The 24,917-nt window shown below is 36.5% G+C and overlaps 3 protein-coding genes across 3 annotated transcripts; 2 read left to right on the top strand and 1 right to left on the bottom strand.

Moving 5' to 3' along the window:
- The first annotated feature begins 16,876 nt into the window (after positions 1 to 16,876).
- On the top strand, positions 16,877 to 18,531 carry LOC127096683 (AAA-ATPase ASD, mitochondrial). Its single transcript, XM_051035236.1, has one exon. The coding sequence runs from the start codon at positions 16,883 to 16,885 to the stop codon at positions 18,380 to 18,382; it is 1,500 nt and encodes a 499-aa protein (XP_050891193.1). The 5' UTR covers positions 16,877 to 16,882; the 3' UTR covers positions 18,383 to 18,531.
- A 940-nt stretch (positions 18,532 to 19,471) lies between these two features.
- LOC127096682 (AAA-ATPase ASD, mitochondrial) lies at positions 19,472 to 21,237 on the top strand. The gene has a single exon (XM_051035235.1). The coding sequence runs from the start codon at positions 19,593 to 19,595 to the stop codon at positions 20,985 to 20,987; it is 1,395 nt and encodes a 464-aa protein (XP_050891192.1). The 5' UTR covers positions 19,472 to 19,592; the 3' UTR covers positions 20,988 to 21,237.
- Positions 21,217 to 24,917, bottom strand: LOC127096681 (probable methyltransferase PMT28). Its single transcript, XM_051035234.1, has 8 exons — positions 23,820 to 24,917; positions 23,476 to 23,625; positions 23,082 to 23,352; positions 22,883 to 22,975; positions 22,592 to 22,757; positions 22,258 to 22,500; positions 21,791 to 21,985; positions 21,217 to 21,630 (listed from the first exon to the last, which is right to left on the bottom strand). The coding sequence occupies exons 1-8, from the start codon at positions 24,600 to 24,602 to the stop codon at positions 21,432 to 21,434; spliced, it is 2,100 nt and encodes a 699-aa protein (XP_050891191.1). The 5' UTR covers positions 24,603 to 24,917; the 3' UTR covers positions 21,217 to 21,431.

Raw genomic sequence — 24,917 nt, 5'->3', positions numbered from 1 at the left:
TTGCCTCAGCATCTCTGATGTAGCCATTTCTGACTTGTTCAGAGATACTATTCAGCCTAAAAGACTTAGAGGTCATCCAGCCAATGACTCTGTTCCAGTGTGTCCTTACAGATTTAGGATCATCACTGATTTCAGAGTTAGTGGTCAGAGACTTGACCTTTTGTACTGAAGCTTCTGCTACCTGCATGATGGCTTCCTCAAGGGTAGGTGTAGAAAGTTCAGGTTCAGGTTCAGGTTCAGAGGTATGAGGTGGAGAGTTTGGAGGGCTGAGATTTAATGTGTGAGGTTCAGATTCTGATTCAGGTTGGGGTTCAGATTCTGCTTCTAGTTGAGGTTCAGATGTTTGGGGTGAAGCGTAAAGAGGGTTTAAATCTAAGGGTTCAGTTTCAGCTTCAGGTGCAGGTGAGATGTTTGGTGGGGTGATATCAGAGGTGTGGGGTTCAGAGGGTTGAGTTTCAGAAGGTATGGTGGTTGTTTGTTGTGGTGGTGAAGTTATTTCAGGTTTTGTTGGTTGTTGTGAAGCGAATTTTTGAGCATAAATTTGAGCTATGGTTGGGGAGTCAGGGTCAGAATATTCTGGGTCAGAAGAGATAGAAACATAAGGGGGTGAGTCTGGTGCTAAGGATGATGAAGATGAAGTGCTTTGGTGGGTTTGTGCAGGTTTAGAGGGAGGTATGAAAGTACGAGCATTATTTAAAACTGGTGAAGGTTGGGAGGTTCTGGTGGTTGAAGGTGGGATTTCAGAGGTAGTAAAAATAGGTTGTGAAGAGAGAGGGTTAGAAGAAGCCATCAGAGGATTAGTGGTAACAGAAGGAACAGACGTACCAGTAGATATATTCAGAGGAGCTGAGGATTTGCTTCCAGAAGCTTCTCCAAGTTTGGCCTTCTTTGCCGGAGGTGCTATCTTCTTCTCAGAGAGACCTCTCTTGTATCTGACGAAGTCTTCCTCTGAATCCAGACAGTCGTCGAGGCTGAAGTCAGAGATGTCAACACCATCATCCAGCAGACGCTGAAGATAGATAGCGACAGCATCTCTGGGTTCATTCTTGAAGAACCTGGCAAGGCCATGAGGCATCTTCCTCTGATCTTTCAAACAATCCCAGGATGTATCCAGAGTGGGTCTGACTTGAATCTTCTTAATTATCCCCATACTCTTGAGATTTCTGACATTCAGAGGCTTCCCAACATCTATTGCCAGATCTAGCATCAGCTTGGCCTTCTCCAGATGATCCACCAGCCCATTCTCAATGAAGACATCAGATAACAATCTTCCTAGAGGGATGTAGGATCTGGGCTTCATGTTGTTTCTGGTTTCTCTGACAGAATCTCTCAGATATCTGAAAAGGAGAGCAGGGAGGCAGATCTTCACACCCTTCTGAATGCAGTACAGAATGCATTTCTGGTCTGCATTGATGTAGTCAGAGGAGTTAGAGGCTGGACGGTGGTGAATAGTTCCCAGAATAATCTTCAGCCACACTCTGAGGTTCTGATGCAGCTCTTTGTTCTTTGAAGGATTTCCTTCAATGTTGGGTTTGAAGATTGTTGGGTTGATTACTTCAGTAATGCGCTTTGACCTAGGATGGATGTTGTAAATCCTTTTTCCTCCAGCTCTCTCCATGTTCAGTAGAGAGGCTATTGACCCTTCAGTGATAACAATCTTCACCCCCAGAACATATGAGACGATGAAGTGGTCATCTGCATCTGCAAACCTCCAAAACTCCTTGATGAGAAGAGGGTAAACAGGACCATAAAGCCTTTGGAAATAGTTTTCCCATCCTTGTTTACGAAGCTCTTCAGTAAGATCAACGCCATTTCTCTTCAAGTTGTCGAAATCAACTAGTGATTCACACAACACGTCCAATCCTTCAAAAGGGGTTGAAAGGTTAATATGGCGTTCACGGTCAAGAACATGGGGTTCTTTGTAAACAGGGGTTATGGTGACGCCTGTAACCGTTGGTGTTGGAATGCTTGAGGTTTGAGCAGTAGAACTTGATTCCATTTCTTGAGAGAAGTTAAAGACTTGTTGTTGTTGAGCGTCCATGGTGAAGGAGAAGATGAAGATTGATGAAGATGAAGAACTTGCAGAGAATGTTTCAGAGAGGGTTTAGGGTTTTAGAGTGAGTGAGAGTGATAAGTGTGTGAAATGTGAGAAAAGTGTTTATATACTCTAAATGAAACACATGCAAAACGACACATAAAATTGCGTTAGCACAACGCTCAAGTAAGCACGCTTGGGGGGAAAAATGATTACAGCTAATTAATGAATGTCTAATCCCATAGTACGCACACTGCTCAAGGAGATTTCAAACGTTCTGACCTTTGAATTTCTTTTGACAGCTGTCTAGAAGTTCTAGGGTTAGACGCTTAGTGCTCCACGTGTTGATGTATCTGATCTTCAGGAATACCAAAAGATTGATTCCTGGAGATTTCTAACTCAGATATCTTCTTAACTGGTAGAAGTATCAGAGTCAGAGGCAGAAGTGTATTTGTTTTTATCAGAGTCTCATTTTACATTTTCAGAGCCATGCTTCACTTAGGGCAATTTTTAATGTTCAGATGTTCTAAGATAAAAAGAAATCTATCTTCAGCTAGAGGCTTAGTAAAGATATCTGCCCATTGATGTTCAGTATCAATGAACTTCAATGTTACTATCCCTTTCTGAACATAGTCTCTGATAAAATGATGTTTTATTTCAATGTGTTTGGCTCTGGAATGTAGAATGGGATTCTTACTTAAACAAATAGCAGCAGTATTATCACAAAAGATAGGAATGTTACTCTCAAAGATTTGCAGATCTTCTAACTGATGCTTCATCCAGAGCATCTGAGTTGTGCACAGTGACGCTGAGATATATTCTGCTTCTGCAGTTGATAGAGCAATTGTTGATTGTCTTTTGCTAGCCCAGGATATCAGATTGTTTCCCAGAAGCTGGCAATTTCCAGAAGTGCTTTTTCGTTCTATTCTATCTCCTGCATAATCTGCATCACAATAACCCGAGAGTCTATACTCTGATGTTTTCTCATACATCAGGCCCAGGTTAGGAGTTCCTTTCAGATACTTAAGAATTCTTTTAACTGCTGTTAAATGAGATTCTCTAGGATCTGATTGGAATCTGGCACAAAGACAGACACTAAAGAGAATATCAGGACGAGTTGCAGTCAGATAGAGAAGAGAGCTTATCATACCTCGATAGAGCTTCTGACAAACCTTGTTGCTTACCTCTTCCTTTTCAAGAATGCAAGTTGGGTGCATGGGAGTTTTTGCAGAGTTGCATTCAGTCATGTCAAACTTCTTCAGAACGTCTTTAATATATTTACTTTGATGGACGTACGTGACTTCTGGAGTTTGATTAATTTGAATTCCCAGAAAGAACTTTAGTTCTTGCATTAAACTCATCTCAAATTCTGCCTGCATTAACTTAGAAAATTCTTGGCAAACAGAGATATTAGCAGAACCAAAAATAATATCATCAACATAAATCTGGCATATCATGAGATCATTATTAAGGTTTTTACAGAAGAGTGTAGAATCAACTTTCCCTCTGATAAAATTTTGTTCCAAAAGAAAATTGCTTAATCGTTCATACCAAGCTCTGGGAGCTTGTTTAAGTCCATATAAGGATTTCTTAAGTTTAAAAACATGTTCTGGAAAATTTGAATTTTCAAAACCTGGAGGTTGATTGACATACACTTCTTCTGAAATATAACCATTAAGAAATGCACTCTTGACATCCATTTGATATAATTTGATAGAGTGATTAATAGCAAAAGATACAAGAAGACGAATAGATTCTAACCTTGCGACTGGAGCAAAGGTTTCATTATAGTCAATACCTTCTTGTTGACTGTAACCTTGAGCTACCAGTCGAGCTTTGTTTCTGACAACTTCTCCTTTCTCATTTAGCTTGTTTCTGAAAACCCATCTGGTTCCAATGACATGAGTGCCTCTGGGTTTAGGAACGAGATCCCAGACATCATTCTTTGAGAATTGATCCAATTCTTCTTGCATAGCTGCCACCCAGTCGTTATCCTGAAGTGCTTCATCCCAAGACGTAGGCTCAATCAGAGATACTAGTCCTAGAGGAGTATCTTCAGAAGTCCTGAAGGTAGATCTGGTTCTGACAGGTTCGTCCTTGTTTCCCAGAATCAAATCTTCAGATACATTGATACGACTTTTGACTTTCTTTGGGATTTCTGGAGATTTAATTTCTTCAGAGTTCTGAGTGACAGTTGCTTCTGGAGTTTTATCAGATTCTACAAGAGTGATTTCCAAATCTGCAAACTTTTCAACTAGCTTTGACTTTTCAGGGTCAAGCTTATCATCAAATCTGACATGAATTGATTCTTCCACAATTTTGGTTTCTGTGTTGTATACTCTGTAGCCCTTAGAGCGTTCTGAGTATCCTAACATAATACCTTTCTGTGCTTTGGAATCAAACTTGTTCAGATGTTCTTTAGTATTTAATATAAAGCAAGAACATCCAAAAGGATGAAAATATGAAATGTTTGGTTTTCTTCCTTTACACAGTTCATAGGGAGTCTTTTCTAGAATAGGTCTTATAGAGATTCTATTCTGAATGTAACACGCTGTATTTACAGCTTCTGCCCAAAAGTGCTTTGCTACATTAGTTTCATTGATCATGGTTCTGGCCATCTCTTGGAGTGTCCTATTCTTCCTCTCTACAACTCCATTTTGTTGTGGAGTTCTAGGGCAGGAGAAATCATGGGATATTCCATTAGAATCAAATAATTCCTCAAAATCTTTGTTTTCAAATTCTCCACCATGATCACTTCTGACTCTAATAATTTTAGAGTCAAATTCTTTTTGCACTTTGGAACAGAAACTGGTGAATACAGAGTGAGACTCACTCTTGTGCTTTAGGAATTTTACCCATGTCCAGCGACTGTAATCATCAACAATGACTAGTCCATACTTCTTTCCATTAACTGATGCTGTTTTCACAGGACCAAATAAGTCAATGTGAAGAAGTTCCAGAGGCTTAGAGGTAGAAACAACATTTTTCTTTTTAAAAGATGTTTTTGAAAATTTTCCTTTCTGACAAGCCTCACATAGAGCATCTGAAGAAAACTTCAGTTTAGGTAGGCCTCTGACTAACTCGAGTTTAGTTAGTTGAGAAAGTTTCCTCATGCTAATGTGGCCCAAGCGTCTATGCCATACCCATTGCTCTTCGTGAACTGACATTAGACATTTAACATTTTGATCTTTTAAATCAGAAAGATTTATTTTGTAAATGTTGTTTTTCCTCTTGCCTGTGAAAAGGACAGAGCCATCGTTCTGATTAATGGCTTTACATGTTTTTTGATTGAAGATTACATCATAACCGTTATCACTTAATTGACTTATGGATAACAAGTTATGCATTAATCCTTCTACATAAAGAACATCAGATATAGAGGGAAGAGTACCATTACCAATAGTTCCGGAGCCTCTGATCCTTCCTTTCTGATCTCCTCCGAAGCCTACAAATCCAGCATCTTTAAGTTCCAGACTTTGGAACATAGACTTTCTTCCCGTCATGTGTCGCGAGCATCTAGAGTCCAGGTACCATGACTGGTGTCTGAACTTTGCTGCATAGGATATCTGCAACATACACAATCTTATCTTTTGGTACCCAGAATCTCTTGGGTCCTTTCAGATTAGTTTTCCCAGAGTTTCTTATAACTTTGGGTTTTCTAGCATTTTTAAATTTTTGTTCTTGTGTGTGTGTGTGTAATGATATGAAAAGGGAGACTTAAGTTGGTTACTGGTAGAAGTTTTATCTTCTTTAGAATCATACCCAATTCCCTTTTTATTGTTCTGACTAACTCCATAAATCATGGATGCCATAATACTCCTATCTATCCCATTTTTCAGAAATTCTTGAAAGGCTTCTTCGTATTTATAAATTATTGCATTTGAAGTTTGTGGAGTTTGAGATAACGCTTCTTCTAATTCTAAGCTTTTTCTTTTTGCTCCATCTCTTTCTAATGTTAACAATTTAATTGTATCTTCTTGTGCTAGAATTGTCATCTCAAGCTCTCTACATTCTTCAAATTTTGCTTTAAGACAACCTTTGATGTTTTTAAACTTTTGTTTTAATTTCTGATATGAGCTTAGAGTTTCTGACAAGCATGATTCTAAATCAGAACGAGAAAGTTCAGAAAATACCTCTTCAGATTCTTCATCTGAGCTGCTGGATGTGGTAGCCATAAGTGCTACGTTGGCCTGTTCATCAGAGTCAGATTCTGATGATCCAGATTCACTATCATCCCAGGTGGCCATTAATCCTTTCTTTGTTCTGAAGGTATTTTTCTTGAAGCTTTCTTTTCTAGAGTTGTCTTTCTTCAGCTTGGGGCATTCATTTCTGTAATGACCTGTTTCTTTACATTCATAACAGGTAATATCTTTGTTAGCTTTACCTTTTGAAGTTGACTCTGATCGATCCCCTCTGGGTCTTGGTCTTCTGAAGTTGTTGTTCCTCTTTTTCCAGAGTTGCTTGACTCTTCTGGTTAGTAGGGACAACTCTTCTTCATCATCAGAGTCTTCTGGTTCAGAATCGTCAGTATCTTCAGTTTCTGCCTGGAGAGCTTTGGTTCTGTCAGGTTTCCGTCTTTCAGATCTGGACTTTAGCGCTACGGACTTGTTCTTTTTCTGAGGCTCATCCTCCTCTAGTTCTATCTCATGGCTTCTGAGAGAACTAACAAGTTCTTCAAGGCTGATATTGTTCAGATCCTTTGACAGCTTCAGAGCAGTAACCATAGGTCTCCATTTCTTTGGCAGACTTCTGACTATCTTCTTAACATGATCTGCAGTCGTGTATCCTTTGTCTAGCACTTTAAGACCTGCAATAAGAGTTTGAAATCTAGAAAACATAGCCTCTATAGCTTCGTCATCTTCCATTTTGAAGGCTTCATATTTCTGGATAAGCGCCAGAGCCTTCGTCTCCTTGACTTGGGAGTTTCCTTCATGGGTCATCTTCAGAGAATCAAGTATATCTTTGGTTGTCTCTCTGTTGGTGATCTTTTCATATTCGTTGTATGATATAGCATTTAGAAGTATTGTTCTGGCCTTGTGATGATTTTTGAAGATACGTTTCTGATCTTCTGACATCTTGTTTCTGGGAACTTCAGCTCCATTTTCTAAGACTGGAGGTGTATATCCATCTGTGACTATGTCCCAGAGGTCAGCATCATAACCCAGAAAGAAACTTTCGATTCTATCTTTCTAGTAATCAAATTTCTCTCCATCAAAAACAGGAGGCTTAGCATTGTAAGAATCTTTTTCATTTGAGTGGGCCATTGTTTTTCTCGTACTGGATCTCTCTACACGGTTAAGTGTTTGATTAGAAAATCAATAACAGAGTCGGAGCTCTGATACCAATTGAAGGTGAGAAAAACAAGAAAGGGGGGGGGGGGTTTGAATTGTTTGGAAAAATAAGCGCTTTTTCAAAATGAAAAACACACAATGATTTTATACTGGTTTGCTTATAACACAAAGCTACTCCAGTCCACCCGGCCAAGGTGATTTCGCCTTCAACAAGGATTTAATCCACTAATCTTGAAAGATTACAAACAACGTCTAAGAGAAAAATCTCTTAGTCCTCTCAAGTATACAGACTACACAGAGTCACTTGAGGAAATCAACAAACAAATAAATGAAAGATTAATGTAATCTAGAATGCTTCTAAGAAAGCAGATATTACAATAGTAAGAACAAGAGTTTTTCACGTAATAAGCAAAAGCTTCGTGAAGATCTTAGAGAGCAAGAGTGTTTTTCTTGAGTGTTGATGTTTCAGTATAATTTTGGCTTGTTGGCTAATACTTGTGTGTAGTGTACTGAATGTTGATTTGCAATCCTTTATATAGATCAATGAGGTAGTAGTTGAAACTGATGAGTAATAAGATGAATTTACGCCATAACATAAACAACTTCTGCAGGATAACTTTTTCTCCTTGAAATGACTACTTACCACATATAGTATCTTCTTTATTGAAATTGGAGATTAACGTCTCTTTCTGTTTTAAGAAATCCATTTGCAAATCTTTTCTTGACTTAAACGTTACTCTTTCATGATTAGCAATTCCATGCTCAGAGTATTTGTGTTTCTGGAGAAACTTGGAATCTTGCTTCTGATGTTGATCTCTTGTGAGTTCAGATAGTTTCTTCAGATAGCGCTGATAACTTCTGGAGCTTAGAGATAGCATTGTTCAGAGTCAGAACTTCTAGAGCTTACTTCTTGTTCAGATGCTTCTGATACTTTGCTGTTTTGCTCAGAGTTAGACTTTCTTGAACGTGTCTCCACTTCAGATGCTTCTGATCATTTGATAATTTGTATCTGATCTGGTTTTGTATCTGATGACATCATCAGATTTCTTCCTTCTTTCTTTAGAATCCTGCACACTTAGAAACTTTTCGTTAGGGTGCCATTTTTGGTTTCATCCTTTGTTATCATCAAAATCAAGGAATCTGTTGTAGAACAATTTTTGTTCTTACAAAGTATAGTTAAGTTTATTTACAAATTTGATTTAAGAAAAGAAGTTTGAGAATGCAATGGCATAAGGCTAAAGTTTCTATCTTTTTACAAAGTGGTCAAAGTTTAGAACAAAATAAGTTCAAATAAAGAAGATTTTTTAAAGGGAGGGAGAGATTTTGAAATTAAAGAAATGGGGAGAAGATGAAGAGACTAATTCTATGCGCAAAATTAAAAGTTAAGAGTTGAAAAGATCTGACCGACGGGTAGCAATCCAATTGGCAAGAATGTCATATAGAAACCCAAATTCCCTTGGACATTTAGAATCAAGCAACACATAAATGCATAATTATATCAATCTTGAAGAGCAAAGGCATCAAATAAAGATAGCCACATCCAAGCTTAGCCACTCCATGATCTTCTTCAAATTAGCCCATGCAACAGATGAATTCCACAAGTCACAGGTTCAAAATAACAGCTTCACAATGATCATGTTGCAGATGAACTCAAAGGAATCTTGAATGATGTATCAGATGAAGTTTCAAATTGCAAGCACTTGGTTTCACAGAAAGTTGGCATTGGTCAAGTCCTTTAGCATAGGAATGTTGCCTAAATTCTAAGTCCATTTGTCCAAGATCAAGCCAACAGTCCACACAAAAGTTTTTTAGGGTTTTTGTTGTTATTATGTACATTAATGGTCAAAGACCACACAAACAAGCAAAGTATACACAAACAAGATATATCACACAATACGGTCCAAATGGACAAAGTGAAAATTGCATTAACATAAACAATTAAAATGGTATGAATAATGGCAAATGAATAAAGACTAAAATTAAATGACATTAAAGTAAATGGCTTGAAATTAAAAGTTAGTTGTTAATGAGTTAGAAGTTAGTATTGTTTTACTTTTGCTTTTCATTTTAAGTCATTCTTTGGAGAACACTCAACCCACTTATCACAAGCATGAATCCTTGAGCCAAGACATCTTCCAAAGGAAGGAAAAAATGCCAAGTTTCCACATAATACCATGAAAGAGGGAAGACTTACAATCTCACTAACTAGAATGATATGCCTCTTGTGTCACAAATTTAGCGCCATGTCAAGCAATCATAATTGGACTTATGTAGAAGTCACAACTATTTGAGGTCGGGCAATAGAATTTTGGTGTTAATGCATGTTAGAGACATAGTATAATGGACTATGCTCATGAAACATACCACACACAAAAAGAATATGCAAAAGAGGTGGCATAATCTCATCCATACTTATATTGATTTTTCAATCAACTAGCCTTAGGACTTTGAGATATCATAGACCAAATGAGATGAATGCATAAAGAAGGGGAATGAGATGAAGAGGGATGGGAATGAATCAAAACTCAAATTGGTCAAAGGAGGACTTTTACCAAATTAATATCATTCATTCATTTTGGGAGATGGAATGTACATTCCATCAATCCCCTAAATCCAATGATATTAACTTGACAAAGTCAAATCAACCTTGATCAAGGCCCAACAACAAGAGTCAAACTCAAACAAGTCATCTCAATTGGTCAACACAATTAATTGGCATTTGTTCAAATTAAAAAGGCTAAAATAATACATTTAAATTAAATATGGCTTGTCAAATTCCTAAAACCTCATCAAAACACCAAAGAAATGGCCATGAGATTTACCATAGGTCAAACAAGGTCAAAGGACCTTGGAGAAAAAAATTCAGAATTTTTAAAGACTTAAAAGTATTTTTAAACAATTAAAAATAATCAAAAAATCAATTAAATCATGAAAAATATTAATAATGATCCAAAAAAATAATTTTAATTCAAAATATGAAAGAGGAAATTTTTTGAATTTTTTTGGTGAAACTCTCATATTGTTTGGATCAATATTAAAATTAATATGAATTAATGAAAATAAAAGGATTAAAATGAAAATCAGAAAATAGCAAAAAACGTGGTCCACTTGATCTCCCTCATTAATTAAGGTGGCAGATCAAGTGGTCCTCAGCGCACGTTCCACAATGGACACTAGTCAATGCGCTGCAGGGATGGTAATCAGAACCAACGCGTGAGATTAAAACATTTGAAAAGGATCTTGTGGTCTGGAGAGATGCCCACACATCACCGGAGTTGTAACTACGATCTTTTTCTCCAGTGGACCTCACCGGACTGGTCCACCCTCAACCATCACCAAAATAAAAAAGGAGGACATGATCTGAAAGAAAAGATGGCTTGGAGCACGAATCTGACCTCAATTTCAACTAACTCCAAATATATAAAAAGATATGAGGAGTTAAATTTTGAGGTGTGTCAACTGAGTTTCTTCGATTTGACCTCTAAGCAACTCAATCTTCTTGCCTACATTGGTAGAACTTCAGACAACCAAAGATCCAAGCGAATTGAGTAGAATTGAGTGAGAATCGAAGAGATGAAGTTTTCTGAAAATTACCTTCAATGCTATGCAGTTCTTGATGTGGCTTGCTCCAAACACGATCTGATCACACTTGAGAAGCTAGCAGAAAGTGATTAAAGAGGTTGCAAGGCTTTGGATCCTGGAGTTCTTGAATCTCCAACAGTTGAGATTCAAACTCAAATTTCAAATTGAAATTTCTCAGGTTTTCCTTTAGAATGAGAGGGTTTCAATGGGGGGCAAAGTTGGCGCGCAAAATATTCTTCAAATGAGCTCAGAAGCCTTCTATTTATAGCCAAAGGGAATGATATTTTCACACTTCAAAATCTGTCCAAAATTAGCAATGTGGATGGCACGAGTGCATGGGCATGTACATGCCCACGATGTAATGCATTAAGGTCCAAAATGATTCCAATTGAGGTCTGAATGAAGCTTGAATGGCAAGGCATTGTGAATTGAAGTTTGTGCATTGATTCTTTCCAATGATGCAACCCTGTTAAAGTCATGCGCAGACTTATCAATCTTTATCCAAAATGCATGAACTTGGGTTCTTTGGAAAATTTGGATCAAGGGGAACAAGTTTGATGTTTAACACCTTTTCATTTGGAGCTTGGATAATAGAGAATTTTGAGGTGGAAGTTTGAAAATTTCAACATGTTGAAAAATTTTCTAAGTGTCAAGCCATATACCTCAATATTCCACCTTGCTTAACTTTTTATATGAGCTTCAAATGAAAAAAGTGTCTTCATCAAAGTTGTAGCTCTTTGAAAGACCTTTAAAATGGTCACAAATTTCATGTAATTTGGATTTATAATGATAGAGTTAAGCATTTTTTAAGTTTGGAAAAATCACTTGTTCAATGGTATAGGTAAAAAATGACCTATAATGTTCCCTCATATCACATGCTCATAAAAGTTGAATTAGCTCTCACTGCAAACATCAAAGTTGAAGTATACATCTTGAATTTGATTGTGCAACTTGGAAATATTTCATCTCATAAAAATTGAGCAAGTTATTCCCTTGGGAAGTTGACTTTCAAATTAGGGTTTAGACAAAATGACCTATAATGTTCCAACATAGAAAATGATTTTACAAGAAAAACTAGCTCTAGGTCTCAACATGAAAGTTGTTTGGAATGTCAATTATAGTAACTTTTCTCTTGGAAGCATTTTCATATGGTGAAAATTGTAGGAGATAGGGTCTAAGGAGACCCAGTTTTGATTAGATGAATTCATCTGGCCAACCACCATCAACCAACTTGCTAACCTTCAATTATTTTGACTTTCTTGGCTCATGGTAGATCATATATGCATAAGATGATGAATTTTGAAGTGTCCCTTGATAAATTTGATCAATTGGTGAGATAGCTTGTTGGAGAAGTTACTCAAGATACCCAGTCAAACTAGGGTTTCCAAGGCAAATCACCCTCAAACTCTTGAAGAACACTTGATCAATATAACATGTTGGAATCAATGGAACTCATGTATGATGCTCATAAGCATTCTTGAATCAATTCATGGTTGTGTTATCTGTCAATGAGGGTCTCAAACCCTAGATATGAACTTGATATATTAATGGAGATCATGCCCTACCTACAAAAGAGTTAGGCAAATGCAAAGACATATTTTTGGTATTTTGGTTAGTAAAATGATAATATACAAGTATGATGCAATCACATAGTGCTTGGTGATCTCTCCCAAAACAAACCTAATGAAAGAGGGGTAAGGAGGATGCCAAGGTATGATGCCAATGCTAATGCTTATGATGAAATTGCATGAGGGGTCTTAGGGTCAAAATTGGGGTCTTACAACTATCAAACTCGGCATTGCAGAACTCTAACTTGCCATTTGTCCTTAACATCTTAACTATTCACCCACATTGAATTTTGACCCGGACCTTCCAATCAACAAACTCCTTGAATGTCTCGTCCTTATTCTTCAATAGACATACTCAAACTTTCCTATTGTAGTCATCAATTAGGGATATAAAGTACATATTCCTGCCATGAGATGGAACCCCAAGATGGGCCTCACAAATATGAGTGTATAAAATCAAGCTTGTTCTTGGTTTTATGCATGGCGATAGCAAACTTGACTCAGGTTTGTTTCCCAAGCATGCAATGCTTGTAGAAATCTCGATCTTCAATCTTGTTCTTACCAAGCAGACCTTGCTTCCATAACTCATTGAGACTACGTTCACTAATGTAACCCAAGTGTTTATGCCACAAGCTTCCTGGTCATTTCCCTCCCATTTTCACCATGTTCACTTCCCCGATTACTGTGTTCCCCTTTAAAAGATACAAGCAGTTTTCATATGCTCCCCTTTCATCACTACCCTTGATCCCTCCAGTATCTTCGAGATCGAGTGTCTGCCCCTGAAGTAATGCCTTTTTTCATTAAGTTTTCCTAGTGAGATAAGGCTTTGTTTTAGTTCTGGTACATGTCTCACATTCATCGGGGTCTCGATGGTCCCATCACACAATTGGATCTTGGCTGAACTAATTCCCATTACATTTCATATAACGATGTTCCCCATCGTCAACTAACCACTTTTGTATTACTTGAACTTATTAAACCAGACCCTCCGTAGACACGTGTGATAGAAGCATCCCTAATCCAATACCCAGTCCATGGTGGTCTGTGTTAATGAGAAATCTTATCGTGTTTTTAGGCTTATTTCACATGTTATACGTCTATGTTTTTATGCATTTTATCGCCTTTTACTTTCGTTTTATTTGTTTTGCAGTTGTTAGCGATTTCATCAGAGTTTTGGAAGCCTCACGAAAAAGAAGCAAAAAGGAGCCAAAGTGGAGCAAAAGAGTTAATTTTAGCCAATCTGAGCAAATGGTGTTTGCCACCTGCTAGATGGAGTTCGCCATCTCCACTGTCCGCCAAGTCATTTAATGAGCAAGACAATGACGTTCACCATTGCCCTAATGGCGTTCGCCATCTTCATGCAGAAACAGAACTGCGCTAGTGGGGCAGTTTCTTAGCAGTTTTTTAACCACTTCTTTCTCCACTAAGCCAGCACGTCCAAGACAGTTACCAAGCCTATGAACTCTATATATAAAGCCATTTTTGGAGTGTTAGAATACAATTGAATTCGCGTGGAAGCTCTATCAAAATTCTGTCTTAGTTTTAGGCTGAAAATTACCTATAAAAGTGGCAATAACTCACATTGAGAGATTGTCACACCTTTTTATTTCCGTATCGTTTGTACTTTGGATCAAGAACAAGTTTGTCGTTATTTTCAAGTTCAAGTTAATTCATGTTTTATTTTACGCAATTTTAGGTTTTTTTTACTGCTTTACTATCTTTTATTACTTGCATGCCATGCTATTCTCAGTTATAAGCACTTTAATCATGTTGCTTCCAATTAATACCATGCCTTGCTAAATTATTCTGAGTCCGGCGTATGAGGATCGTCGCCACTGACGAGACTCAGTAGAAATAATAGGCGCGCATATATGATTTAACTATGTTTTGGCTTTAGTTTCCAAATGTATGTTTTATTGTTTTGGCACGAGAGTGTGAGACAAATCAAGGTTCAGTCTGATATCGCGAGAGTGTGAGGAAGGAACCGGATAATGGAAACTAGGCAACGATCCTAAAACAACGATAGCGCTTTAGGCATCGTTTAGGATCTCATTTACTTTCAAAATACACTTTCTAATTAGAACGGGCGAGCGAGAGCAAAATCTTGTGGTTAAGAGGTGTGGTTTTTGTCGATAGCGCGAGAGTGTGATACGGGACCTTTAAGTCGATATTTTCTACATAACGCAATAGAATCGTATTTAGTGCCCGAATTCTACCTAAGCCCCTAGGAACACGAAATCCATATTTCGGACTCGTTTTTATCATAACTTTTAAACCGTTAGAAATTAGTATTTTCATTCCCGTTTATAACCTTATAACCTTTAGCCTTACCTTTACACTGCAACAATAGATAACATTAGCTTAACCGTTAGTCTCTGTGGGTTCGATAATCTTTTAAAACTACACGATAGACTGTGCACTTGCAGTCATCATCCGAGAGACACGTCAGTCGCGATCAGTATGTGTGTTGGACATCTCCAAAACTTCTACTATCGTACACGTCTGATGCCACAGACGCATCGTTGCTCCCTTATCTAACTTTCTTGTTCTTAGTCGGATAATCCCTCTTGAAATGTCATTCTTTATCGAAACTGAAACATTTCAACCTAGGTTGATTGCTCTTGGATCTTAACCTTGACTTCTTCTTCCCTTTCCACTCCCTCTTTGAGCTTCTTCTTGTAACACTAAGGTTTTCCCCGACCTCCACTTCCTTGGAACCCACCTTCTTTGACAAATCTATGGCCATCAAGGTTGCCTGAACCTCCTCTAGAGATATAGAATATCTTCCATAGATCAGAGTATCTGCAAGAATTAAGAGTTGATAAGAGACCATATCAACATCAATGATTGATCCTCATCATCCATTTTAATTTCTAGATTCTCCAAATTGAGAATAAGCCTATTATATTCATCAAGGTGTTCTTTTATCGATGTCCCCGGTTGCATCTTCAATGCATAGAGGCATTGCTTTAGATATAACTGGTTTGCTAAAGTCTTGATCATATACAGGCTTTCGAGCTTCGACCACAATCCGATAGATGTTTTCTCTTTTGAAACTTCACGTAACACCTTATCCCCCAAACTCAGAATGACCGCACTATGAGTTGGACTTAGGATTCCTCACTTCTCATGCTCATTGAGCGAGGTTGGAAACTTTTCTTCTTCTTCCAATGCATTGCCCAGTTCTTGATGCACGAGCAACGTCCGCATGTTTACACACCATAATGCAAAATTATCATTGTCATTGAACTTCTCCACATTAAACTTCGTCGTAACTAACTCTGATTCAATTTACGTTGACTCTCGATCGAATCGCCTCTATGAATTCTAACACGATTGCACCTCCTAATCAATCACCTTTTCTTCTTCGATTAGACTTTTCTCCCTGGATTGAAACCAATCGGAGCTCTTATGCCAATTGTTATGGCTTATTGGCACAACAAAAACGAACACCAATATAATTAAAGTAATAAATTTCCAGTCACCCAATCACATATAACAAAATATAACGCAAGAACAATCAAGAACAGTAAAGAACACAACAAACACTTTGGTAATCAAGTTCAGAGAGAAAACTCTTACTTTGGACGGACTCCTCTGAAATCGAGGTGATCAGAGACACAATTACTAAAGAATACGAAGGTACAAAATGGAGATTCACCTTTCCCTGACACTACCCTTTCACACGTGTTTGTCCAAAAACAAGTCTACACTCACTTAAACTCTTTCTGCTAATTGATTGTTTCGCTACTCAACAACTACCTTAAGAAACAAAGTGTGATTGTTTCGCTACTCAACAACTACCTTAAGAAACAAAATGAATATGATATATAAAGCTTTCCACAACCTCTAAACTTCTGACCTGTCAAACACGTGACTCATAACTGCTGTTATAGTAGTTATAGGATAACACACAAATAACTATTGTTATAGGATAACACACAAAATCCGCAACAACTATAATTGTCAATCACCCGGATCGCAAGAATCGGTTATAATCCAATTCAACACATAAAAACGACTTCAACAATAAATTTCACTCTAAAAATTAGTAAACAAACCGCAAATATTTATTTAGGTTAGATTCAACTTTAAAACTAAAATCAATTTTATTTCATAAACTATGAAATAGTAATTAACTTGTTTTAATCATTTCAAATGAACTTCCTAAATTAATTAAATAACAGTGTACTAAAATCAACGTTAGGTCTTTTTTTTTGCATGTGGTCAAAGCTGTTATGAAACAGTGTACTATGAAAAAGACATGCAAGTCTCATTCAATTGAACTATCAAAATCTCATGATTATCTTTTTGTTCTTAACTATAACAAACTCACGATAAACAAATGATCCTTAACTATGTTATATACACATACAAACTCAACAAAGAAAAGAAAAAACACAAACATGGGTGAAATTTGGGGTCTTATTGGTTCAAAGCTTGCAAGCATTTTGTTCATATGGGCTATGATTCAAAGATATTGTCCTCATCAAATCCATGCACTCATAGAAAAACTCTCACAAAAATTAGCCAACTTTGTTTACCCTTATGTTGAGGTTAAATTCTTTGAGTACATTGGTGATTACTATAGAACCAATGAAGCTTTTACTTTCATTGAACACTACTTACAATCCAAACCAACCAACCAAGCAAACAAACTCCGAGGCGAATCTGTGAGAAAGTCTTTAGTCCTTAAAATGGATGAAAGACAAGAGTTTCATGATGAGTTTGAAGGGATTCACGTTGTTTGGAGTTTAAGAAATCTTGTTCAAAAAACAAATTCTGTTTCATTCTATCCAGCTGATGACAAAAGGTATTACCTTCTAACCTTTCATCGCGGAAACCGCGATTTTGTCGCGAGAACTTATCTTAACCATGTTCTTGAACAAGGTAAGGACATTGGTTTGAGTAAGAGACAGAGAAAGCTTTACACAAATTGCACTGGTGATTCTGATAAGAGAGGTAAATGGAGTCATGTGATTTTCGAACATCCATCGTCTTTCGAAACGATTGCGATGGATGGTAAGAAAAAGAAAGAGATTGTGGATGATCTTGTTACATTTAGTAAAGGTAAGGACTATTATGCAAGAATTGGTAAGCCTTGGAAGAGAGGCTATTTGCTATATGGTCCTCCAGGAACTGGAAAATCATCATTAGTTGCTGCTATTGCTAACTTTTTGAAGTATGATATATATGATATTGAGTTAACTAATGTGAAAACAAATGCTGAGCTGAGGAAGCTTTTGATCGGAATCACGAGTAAGTCTGTTGTTGTTATCGAAGATATCGATTGTTCCCTCGATCTAACCGGCCAGAGGAAGACAGATTCGGAGAATGGAAATGAAAAAGATGAAAAGAATGAGGAAAATGAGATGAATAATGAAGTTGTTGCTGCTTCTATGATTCAATTAAAAGAGGAAACAAATAAGAATAAAACGAGTCAAGTAACACTTTCTGGATTGTTGAATTTCATTGATGGAATTTGGTCTGCTAGTACTGGTGAGAGATTGATTATCTTCACTACTAACTGTGTTGAGAAACTGGATAAAGCGTTGATTCGTCGAGGACGAATGGATATGCATATTGAGTTATCTTATTGTTGTTTTGATGGATTCAAAATGTTGGCTATGAATTATATGAGTGTTGAAACACATCCTTTGTTCGAGACGGTTCGATGTTTGTTGGAAGAGACTAATATCACACCTGCTGATGTTGCTGAGAACTTGATGCCTAAGGTAGCTAATGAAGATGTTGAAACATCATTGGAGAGGTTGATTCAAGCAATTAGAAGCTCTAAGGAAGAAGCAAAGAAGAAGGGTGAGAAAGAAGAAAGCACTGGTGAAGAGGATTCTGCAGAAGACAAGAAAAGCTTCCCTAAGGAAGAGATTGATAATGGAAAATCCTAAGCATTATTGTTGGTTATTTTACACTAGTATAGTTAGATTAATATTACGGTTAATATGAAAGAATGTTATGGTTGTGCTGAATTACAAACTCAAAATTTGTAGTTTTGGCATAATAACAAACTAGGTTGAATGTTTAGTACTATTAAGAAGATGGTTGTTAACTTGTTACATTGAATTATGAATATTTTTAGTTTGTATTGCAATACTATTTGCAAGTTATTTAATAAAGTGTTTTAAGATTTAAAAAACTTTGTTATGTGAGCTTTTTATTCTTTGTATTAAAGTATACTAAATCACCATTTTCATATTGGCCTTTACATGAGAATAAATAAATAGATAAATGACACATAAAGTAGCATCATATTTTATGATAAAAATCAGGTTTGATTTCATCTTATCTTGTGACTTTTCGACTTTTCAACTTTTCTAAGGACAAACACAAAATAGAAATGATGTAATACAAATAAGTCATGATCCATGATACCTACTCCAAATAATTTTAATTTGCTTCATTTTGTTATATTGTTATATGAGTATCTAAATGCGAAACATGACTCATATTTACTTATAAATGACTCATTTTTTCATAAATAGAGATGTAAAAAGAAATAGTGTATTTTAGATTTCAATTAAAATAGTCAATGGTGAATGAAAACTTTTAAATATTATAATCTAAAAATACGATTTTGATGTTAAAAGTCTCTAAAATGAAAGAGAAAAAATCTGCTATTTAATTTGATTTGATTGATTTTTAAAAATAAAATCGAACCAAATCAAATCAAATCAACACGGTTGATTTGGGTCGGTCGGTTTGAATTTTTGTTTTTAAAAAAATTATTGTGTCCTATAATACACTATAATACTGGTAAATTATTGAGTATCGTAGTCGCAAACGCAGAGACATTGAGTTAAAATTCACAATCATTTATTTTTGTTAGTGTTCTTTGAGTTGGTATTCTTAATTGTTATTACAAATTAGTAGGCATCCAATCATCAATCAAAAGAGAAATTGGCTTCTACTATTTCTGCCGAACGTTTGAAGATATACACAGATATCAATCAACTTTATATTGTATAATAGCCACATAATATTATTCACAAAGATAACAAGTTCTCTTTGGTACACAACACACACGTAGACATTATCACATATTCTTCACCTTTATATAAGACAAAGCTAGAAAACACAAACATCATAGAAGGAAAAAAAATGAAACAAAGTGACATGTTTGCTCAAATAGGATCCTTGATAGCTTCCTTGATGTTCATTTGGGCTATTTTTCAACAATATTTTCCTTATCAACTAAGAAACCAACTTGAGAAATACTCACAAAAACTTGCTACTTTGATCTACCCTTATATCCAAATCACATTTCATGAATTCACTGGTGAACAAAAGCTCATGAGAAGTGAAGCTTATTCTTCCATAGAGAATTACCTTAGCACAAAAGCATCCACACAAGCAAAGAGACTCAAAGGTGATATAGCTAAGAATAATCAATCACTTGTTCTTAGCATGGATGATCATGAAGAGGTTAGTGATGAGTTTAATGGAGTTAAACTTTGGTGGGCTAGTGGCAAAAATGTATCAAAGCCAAATTCATTTTCACTTCATCATAACATAGATGAGAAAAGGTACTATAAACTAACTTTTCATAAAGTTAATAGAGATTTGATTTTAGGTAGTTATCTTAGTTTTGTACTAAAAGAAGGTAAAGCAATTAAGGTGAGGAATAGGCAAAGGAAGCTTTATACTAATAGTGGTTCTTATTGGAGTCATGTTGTGTTTGAACATCCATCAACATTTGAAACATTGGCTATGGATTTAGAGAAGAAGAAAATGATTATTGATGATCTTGTTACATTTAGTAAAGCTGGTGAATTCTATGGAAGAATTGGTAGAGCTTGGAAAAGAGGCTATTTGCTATATGGTCCTCCCGGGACCGGAAAATCGACGATGATTGCGGCTATGGCGAATTTGTTAGGCTATGATCTTTATGATCTTGAGTTGACTGCTGTGAAGGATAATACTGAATTGAGGAAGCTTTTGATTGAGACGTCGAGTAAATCTATAATTGTGATCGAAGATATTGATTGTTCGCTTGATTTAACCGGTCAGAGGACGAAGAAAAAGGCGAAGAAGGACGACGAGGAGGAGAGAAAAAGTGGAGTTATGATGGAAGAAAGAGAAGGGAGAATGAGTCAAGTAACACTTTCTGGATTATTGAATTTCATTGATGGATTATGGTCTGCATGTGGTGGTGAAAGACTAATAGTTTTCACAACAAATTATGTTGAGAAATTGGATCCTGCATTGGTTAGAAAAGGTAGAATGGATAAACATATAGAGTTATCTTATTGTGGATTTGAGGCATTCAAGATTTTGGCTAAGAATTATCTTAATATTGAGTCACATTATTTGTTTGATACAATATGTGAATTGTTGGAGGAAGTTGAAATTACTCCAGCTGATGTTGCTGAGCATTTGATGCCAAAGAGTTCTTCTGGTGATGTACAAGTTTATTTGAAAAGTTTGATTCATGCACTTCAATTGGCAAAAGAAGGAGCTAAAGTAAAATCAATGGAAGATGCAAAGAAACTATGAAGCAATCAAATGTTGGAAACTGTAGACTTCAGCTACCTTGATGTTATGTATAGTCAATGAAAATGGATTTGTCTCCATTATTGCAATATTAGAGTTCTAGATTCAACAATATATATGACAGCAATATCGGAGTTCTAGATTTCAACAATATATTCGATCAAAGATATCTTAAACCTTTTGAAATTTTCAATTTAGTCGGGAAAAATGTATAGAGCTATTACGACATGAATTGCAAATTGTATTTCTTCAATTAATAATAGCAACTATGAAGTAGTAATTTTTACAACAACAAAAAATAAAACAATGAAGTAATGTTTACAGATTTCATTTTTCTTTAACACATTGACAAATCAACAACTGTTTCAGTGTAAGTTGAAGGAAAGAATATCATGGAAATTGAATCAAGTGATGATAAAAGAATGGCATATGATTGAGGATTCAAGTTCAAGGCCTCCATGTAGTTTTCTGTGCACATATCATTCCCTCTCTTTCCTGATAGAAAGTCATTCTGATCTCCCAATGCATACTTCTCAGAATTTCCTCCAATGAATTTAGAATTTCAACTTTGTCGCGAATGATTGTCAACCCGCCCGGCCGTAAGATACGGTCCATCTCAACGATAATCGACACGGGCTGCTTGCACCTGCAAAATAGTTGTTAAAATAATTTGGTCAGAAGTCTCACTTGGTGCATTTGTAATTGCAAGGGCGGACTTACATCATATTCAGACTTACGACATAAACGTTCGTGTAAGTGTTTGAGATCGATTATGAAAATAGCTTATAAGAAACATTCACCAATACCTGTTTTTGAGGCGTGAGAACAGATGATCGGCATGCAGAAGGTCATACGTTCTTGGGTAAGTACCGAATGACTCGCACCAATCGTGATAGACGCCAAAAAATCCACGTTCGAAAATTATGGGAAGTGTGTCCGGTAGATGAACAGGGACTACATTCATCACCCAAACATTATGTTTAGATAGAGCTGCAGCCAATCTGTATTTTCATAAAAGAGTTATTAATTTAATTTTACTCGTGTTTCTAACATGACGTTCGAAATCATTCAATGTAATCAAGTTGCATATGTATTGAATATGTGATGATCTACTAAATATAAGCAAAAAAAAAAGATACATGTATTTGGTTCGCATTTGGACCAGATACATGTACTTTTTTGCTTATATTAATGTCTTGAGTAGTATCACAGAAAATGAAGCTCACGTATTGATGCAACGAACTTAAAATCAATCTCGGTTTTGCTGGCATACCCTCCATAGATGGATTTCATGTCCAATACATTTCTGATATTTGTCCAATTAATGCCCATTCCATTAAGATATGACTTGTTAACAATCGCATTCCAATGGTTGGTGTCCGCAATCAATTTCTCTTTATTGTTGATCCAGTCGGGATAAGTTTCGAGCCTCTTTGGCCATTCCTCCGGCCACTCTGCCCCGTGTTGTTCAATTCCAATTGGAATGGTGTGCAAACAACTCTTGATTGGAACATGCCTATTCAAAAGATGTCGTAAAATAACCGACTAATAAATAACAACCTTAAGCTGATTAGAAACAAGTATCGTATAATGCTTCAGCAGCATACCAGGCTGCATCGGGATTTTCGTTTTCTTTGCAAATCGGTGGGATCTTCTTCCTTCTCAATTCGTACAAGTCATTTCCTTCAGGCTTTTGATATATTCTTACTTCAACTTCACCAACATCATCGCTTTTATGTGCCAGAACATTCCAACATATAGACGCTATCATCGCTGAAACAAAGAAGAAACGTTAAGTTTCTATTTCTATGTATGATGCAAAACAAGGTTCATATCTCCCACAAAAGCATTGACATATACAAAAACGTATCTAGAGTTTTCCACTAAATGAGACCGACCTTCTTCTTCTTCAATGCTATCATGTTTAGTTGACATAATGAAGTATCCACCTGGTCTTATAATCCGATTCATCTCCAATAGAAGCTTACCCCCTGAAAAAAGAAAAGGTTGATTCAACTTCAATCTACCATTGTAATTATAAAATAAATAGAAAATTGTATCTTAAAAATCGCAAAATTTAGAGACATGGACACAAACCATTGGAATGCCAAGGTATGCGGCAACGCGAACAGTGTATAGCATCAAAAACTTGACTTGGAAAAGGAAGTCTCCTTCTAGCAAAAGGGCTAACTAAGGTTGGGAAGCCGCGCTCGAGTGCCACCTGAGCTAAGTCGACTAGGTCATCTTTCAAACCAAGTGACAATGTTAAAACGTCCTTATCAAGGAGAGCAGCTGCAAAGCTTGAATCCGTACATCCAATGTCGAGGACAACACGAATGTTTTTACCCCACTCAATGTCTGGTACCATCTAAAATTTTCAGAACAAGTTTCAAGATGTTTCTAAAAATGACGGCAGCAAATATTATCGAAAAACTATTATGTTCAAGAGGAACCAACAAACAAACAAGCATCATTCTAATAGAAAGCTCACCTCTTCAATGAACTCAAGATAGTGCTGAATCCCTCCCAAAAATTCAGTCTGGTTTTGAGGGAAAGTAAGATATTCACCCGAATCCACCAACCAATTATGCTTTTTTATATATGCAGATAGTTTCGGATGTGCAACATTCTTATACAATATCTGCACTGACGCCAAATGTTACCATGAGATAACAAAGAAGCAGCAACATAATACTAATAATACTAACATTTGCTACAACTTCTCAACAAAAACAAGCTTATAAAGATTGTTTCACAAGTGAAGAATCATAAACTCGTAATCTAGAAACTAATTAATCCAAACATGACCTTTAACTTAACATACTTTTCATATACCTTCAATTTACTCTCAGGCCATGGAACTTGAGACTTATAGCCTTCAAGAGGAAGAGGAACCATACACATGAAAGGTGTCCTCGGACAAGTCCTCTCCGAATGCCGGTAACTCTGCACCTTTCCACCACCAACTTCAATATCAATGCAAGGAATGTAGTTATGCTTGCTTCTAGCATTGCACATTTTCCACCTATAGTTAACATTTGAATCAAACAAAGGTCCTTTCACTTTTCCTTTCTTTGTTTTCTTGAATTCTTCCATGTTCTCATCTTCCAACACCTCAGAATCTCCATCCACAGATTCATTACTCTCGTGATCCAATCCCAATCCTTCTTCTTCTTCTTCACCCTCCTCCTCTTTTTCTTTCTCCAATGACCCTTGATTCACAATCTCTTCATTATTATCATCACCATCATCATCTACCTTCTTATGCACGTGTTTCTTCTCACGCGCCGCTTCTTTCTTATCAGGGCGCGTGGAAGAATGAGAAGAAGATGACCCATTAACCTTTTTCTCATCACTCTCACGAAATTTATGATCTTTCGAAACTTCCACATGATTTTGTTCTTTGGGTGTTGTTTGTTTATGAACACTGGAAGAAGAAGAAGAAGAAACAGGTTCTTGAATATCTTCAAAACTTTCCCTTTGAAAAGTAACAGAAGTAGAAGACGAAGATGAAAACACAGTCCAAACAAAGAAAAAACAAAGACCCAAAATTGTTACAGCTGTCATCTTTATCCATAACCCAATTGGTCGTTTAGCTTGACGAGTTATGGTAGCCATGGTTAGCTATCTAACTCAGTGAGTCACTGTTTTGAGTTCAGCTAGCTCTTGATCTGAACATGTTAAGGTATATGGTGTTATTGGTGAAATGTTGAACTTGAAAGAGATTGAATTGGAAAAATTAGTGAATGAAGAATTGAATTGAGAAATCGAAGAGGAAATGAAGGAGACGAATGGTTGAAGTGTCGTGGTTTGATTTGGGATAGAAGAGATCCTGTTGTTTGGAGGTTTGATACTTTTTGAGGATGGATGCAGAAACCATAGAGTAGATAGGTAGTCAGCATTTTCAACTCTAATGACTAATTAATATGATTA

The sequence above is a fragment of the Lathyrus oleraceus genome, chromosome 6 (assembly GCF_024323335.1).
Source record: "Lathyrus oleraceus cultivar Zhongwan6 chromosome 6, CAAS_Psat_ZW6_1.0, whole genome shotgun sequence".
NCBI classification, from domain to species: domain Eukaryota; kingdom Viridiplantae; phylum Streptophyta; class Magnoliopsida; order Fabales; family Fabaceae; genus Lathyrus; species Lathyrus oleraceus.
Note: the sequence above shows the minus strand (reverse complement) of the source record. Positions and strands in the feature narration are given on the sequence as shown.

Bases quoted from the DNA above. Each gene is read 5' to 3' on its own strand.
- LOC127096683 (XM_051035236.1), top strand. From the start codon at position 16,883: ATGGGTGAAATTTGGGGTCTTATTGGTTCAAAGCTTGCAAGCATTTTG.
- LOC127096682 (XM_051035235.1), top strand. From the start codon at position 19,593: ATGAAACAAAGTGACATGTTTGCTCAAATAGGATCCTTGATAGCTTCC.
- LOC127096681 (XM_051035234.1), bottom strand. From the start codon at position 24,602: ATGGCTACCATAACTCGTCAAGCTAAACGACCAATTGGGTTATGGATA. The intron at 23,626-23,819 runs GTATATGAAAAG...GCGTCAGTGCAG, and splicing joins GGCCTGAGAGTAAATTGAAG to ATATTGTATAAGAATGTTGC. The intron at 21,986-22,257 runs GTATGCCAGCAA...ATGAAAATACAG, and splicing joins ATGAAATCCATCTATGGAGG to ATTGGCTGCAGCTCTATCTA.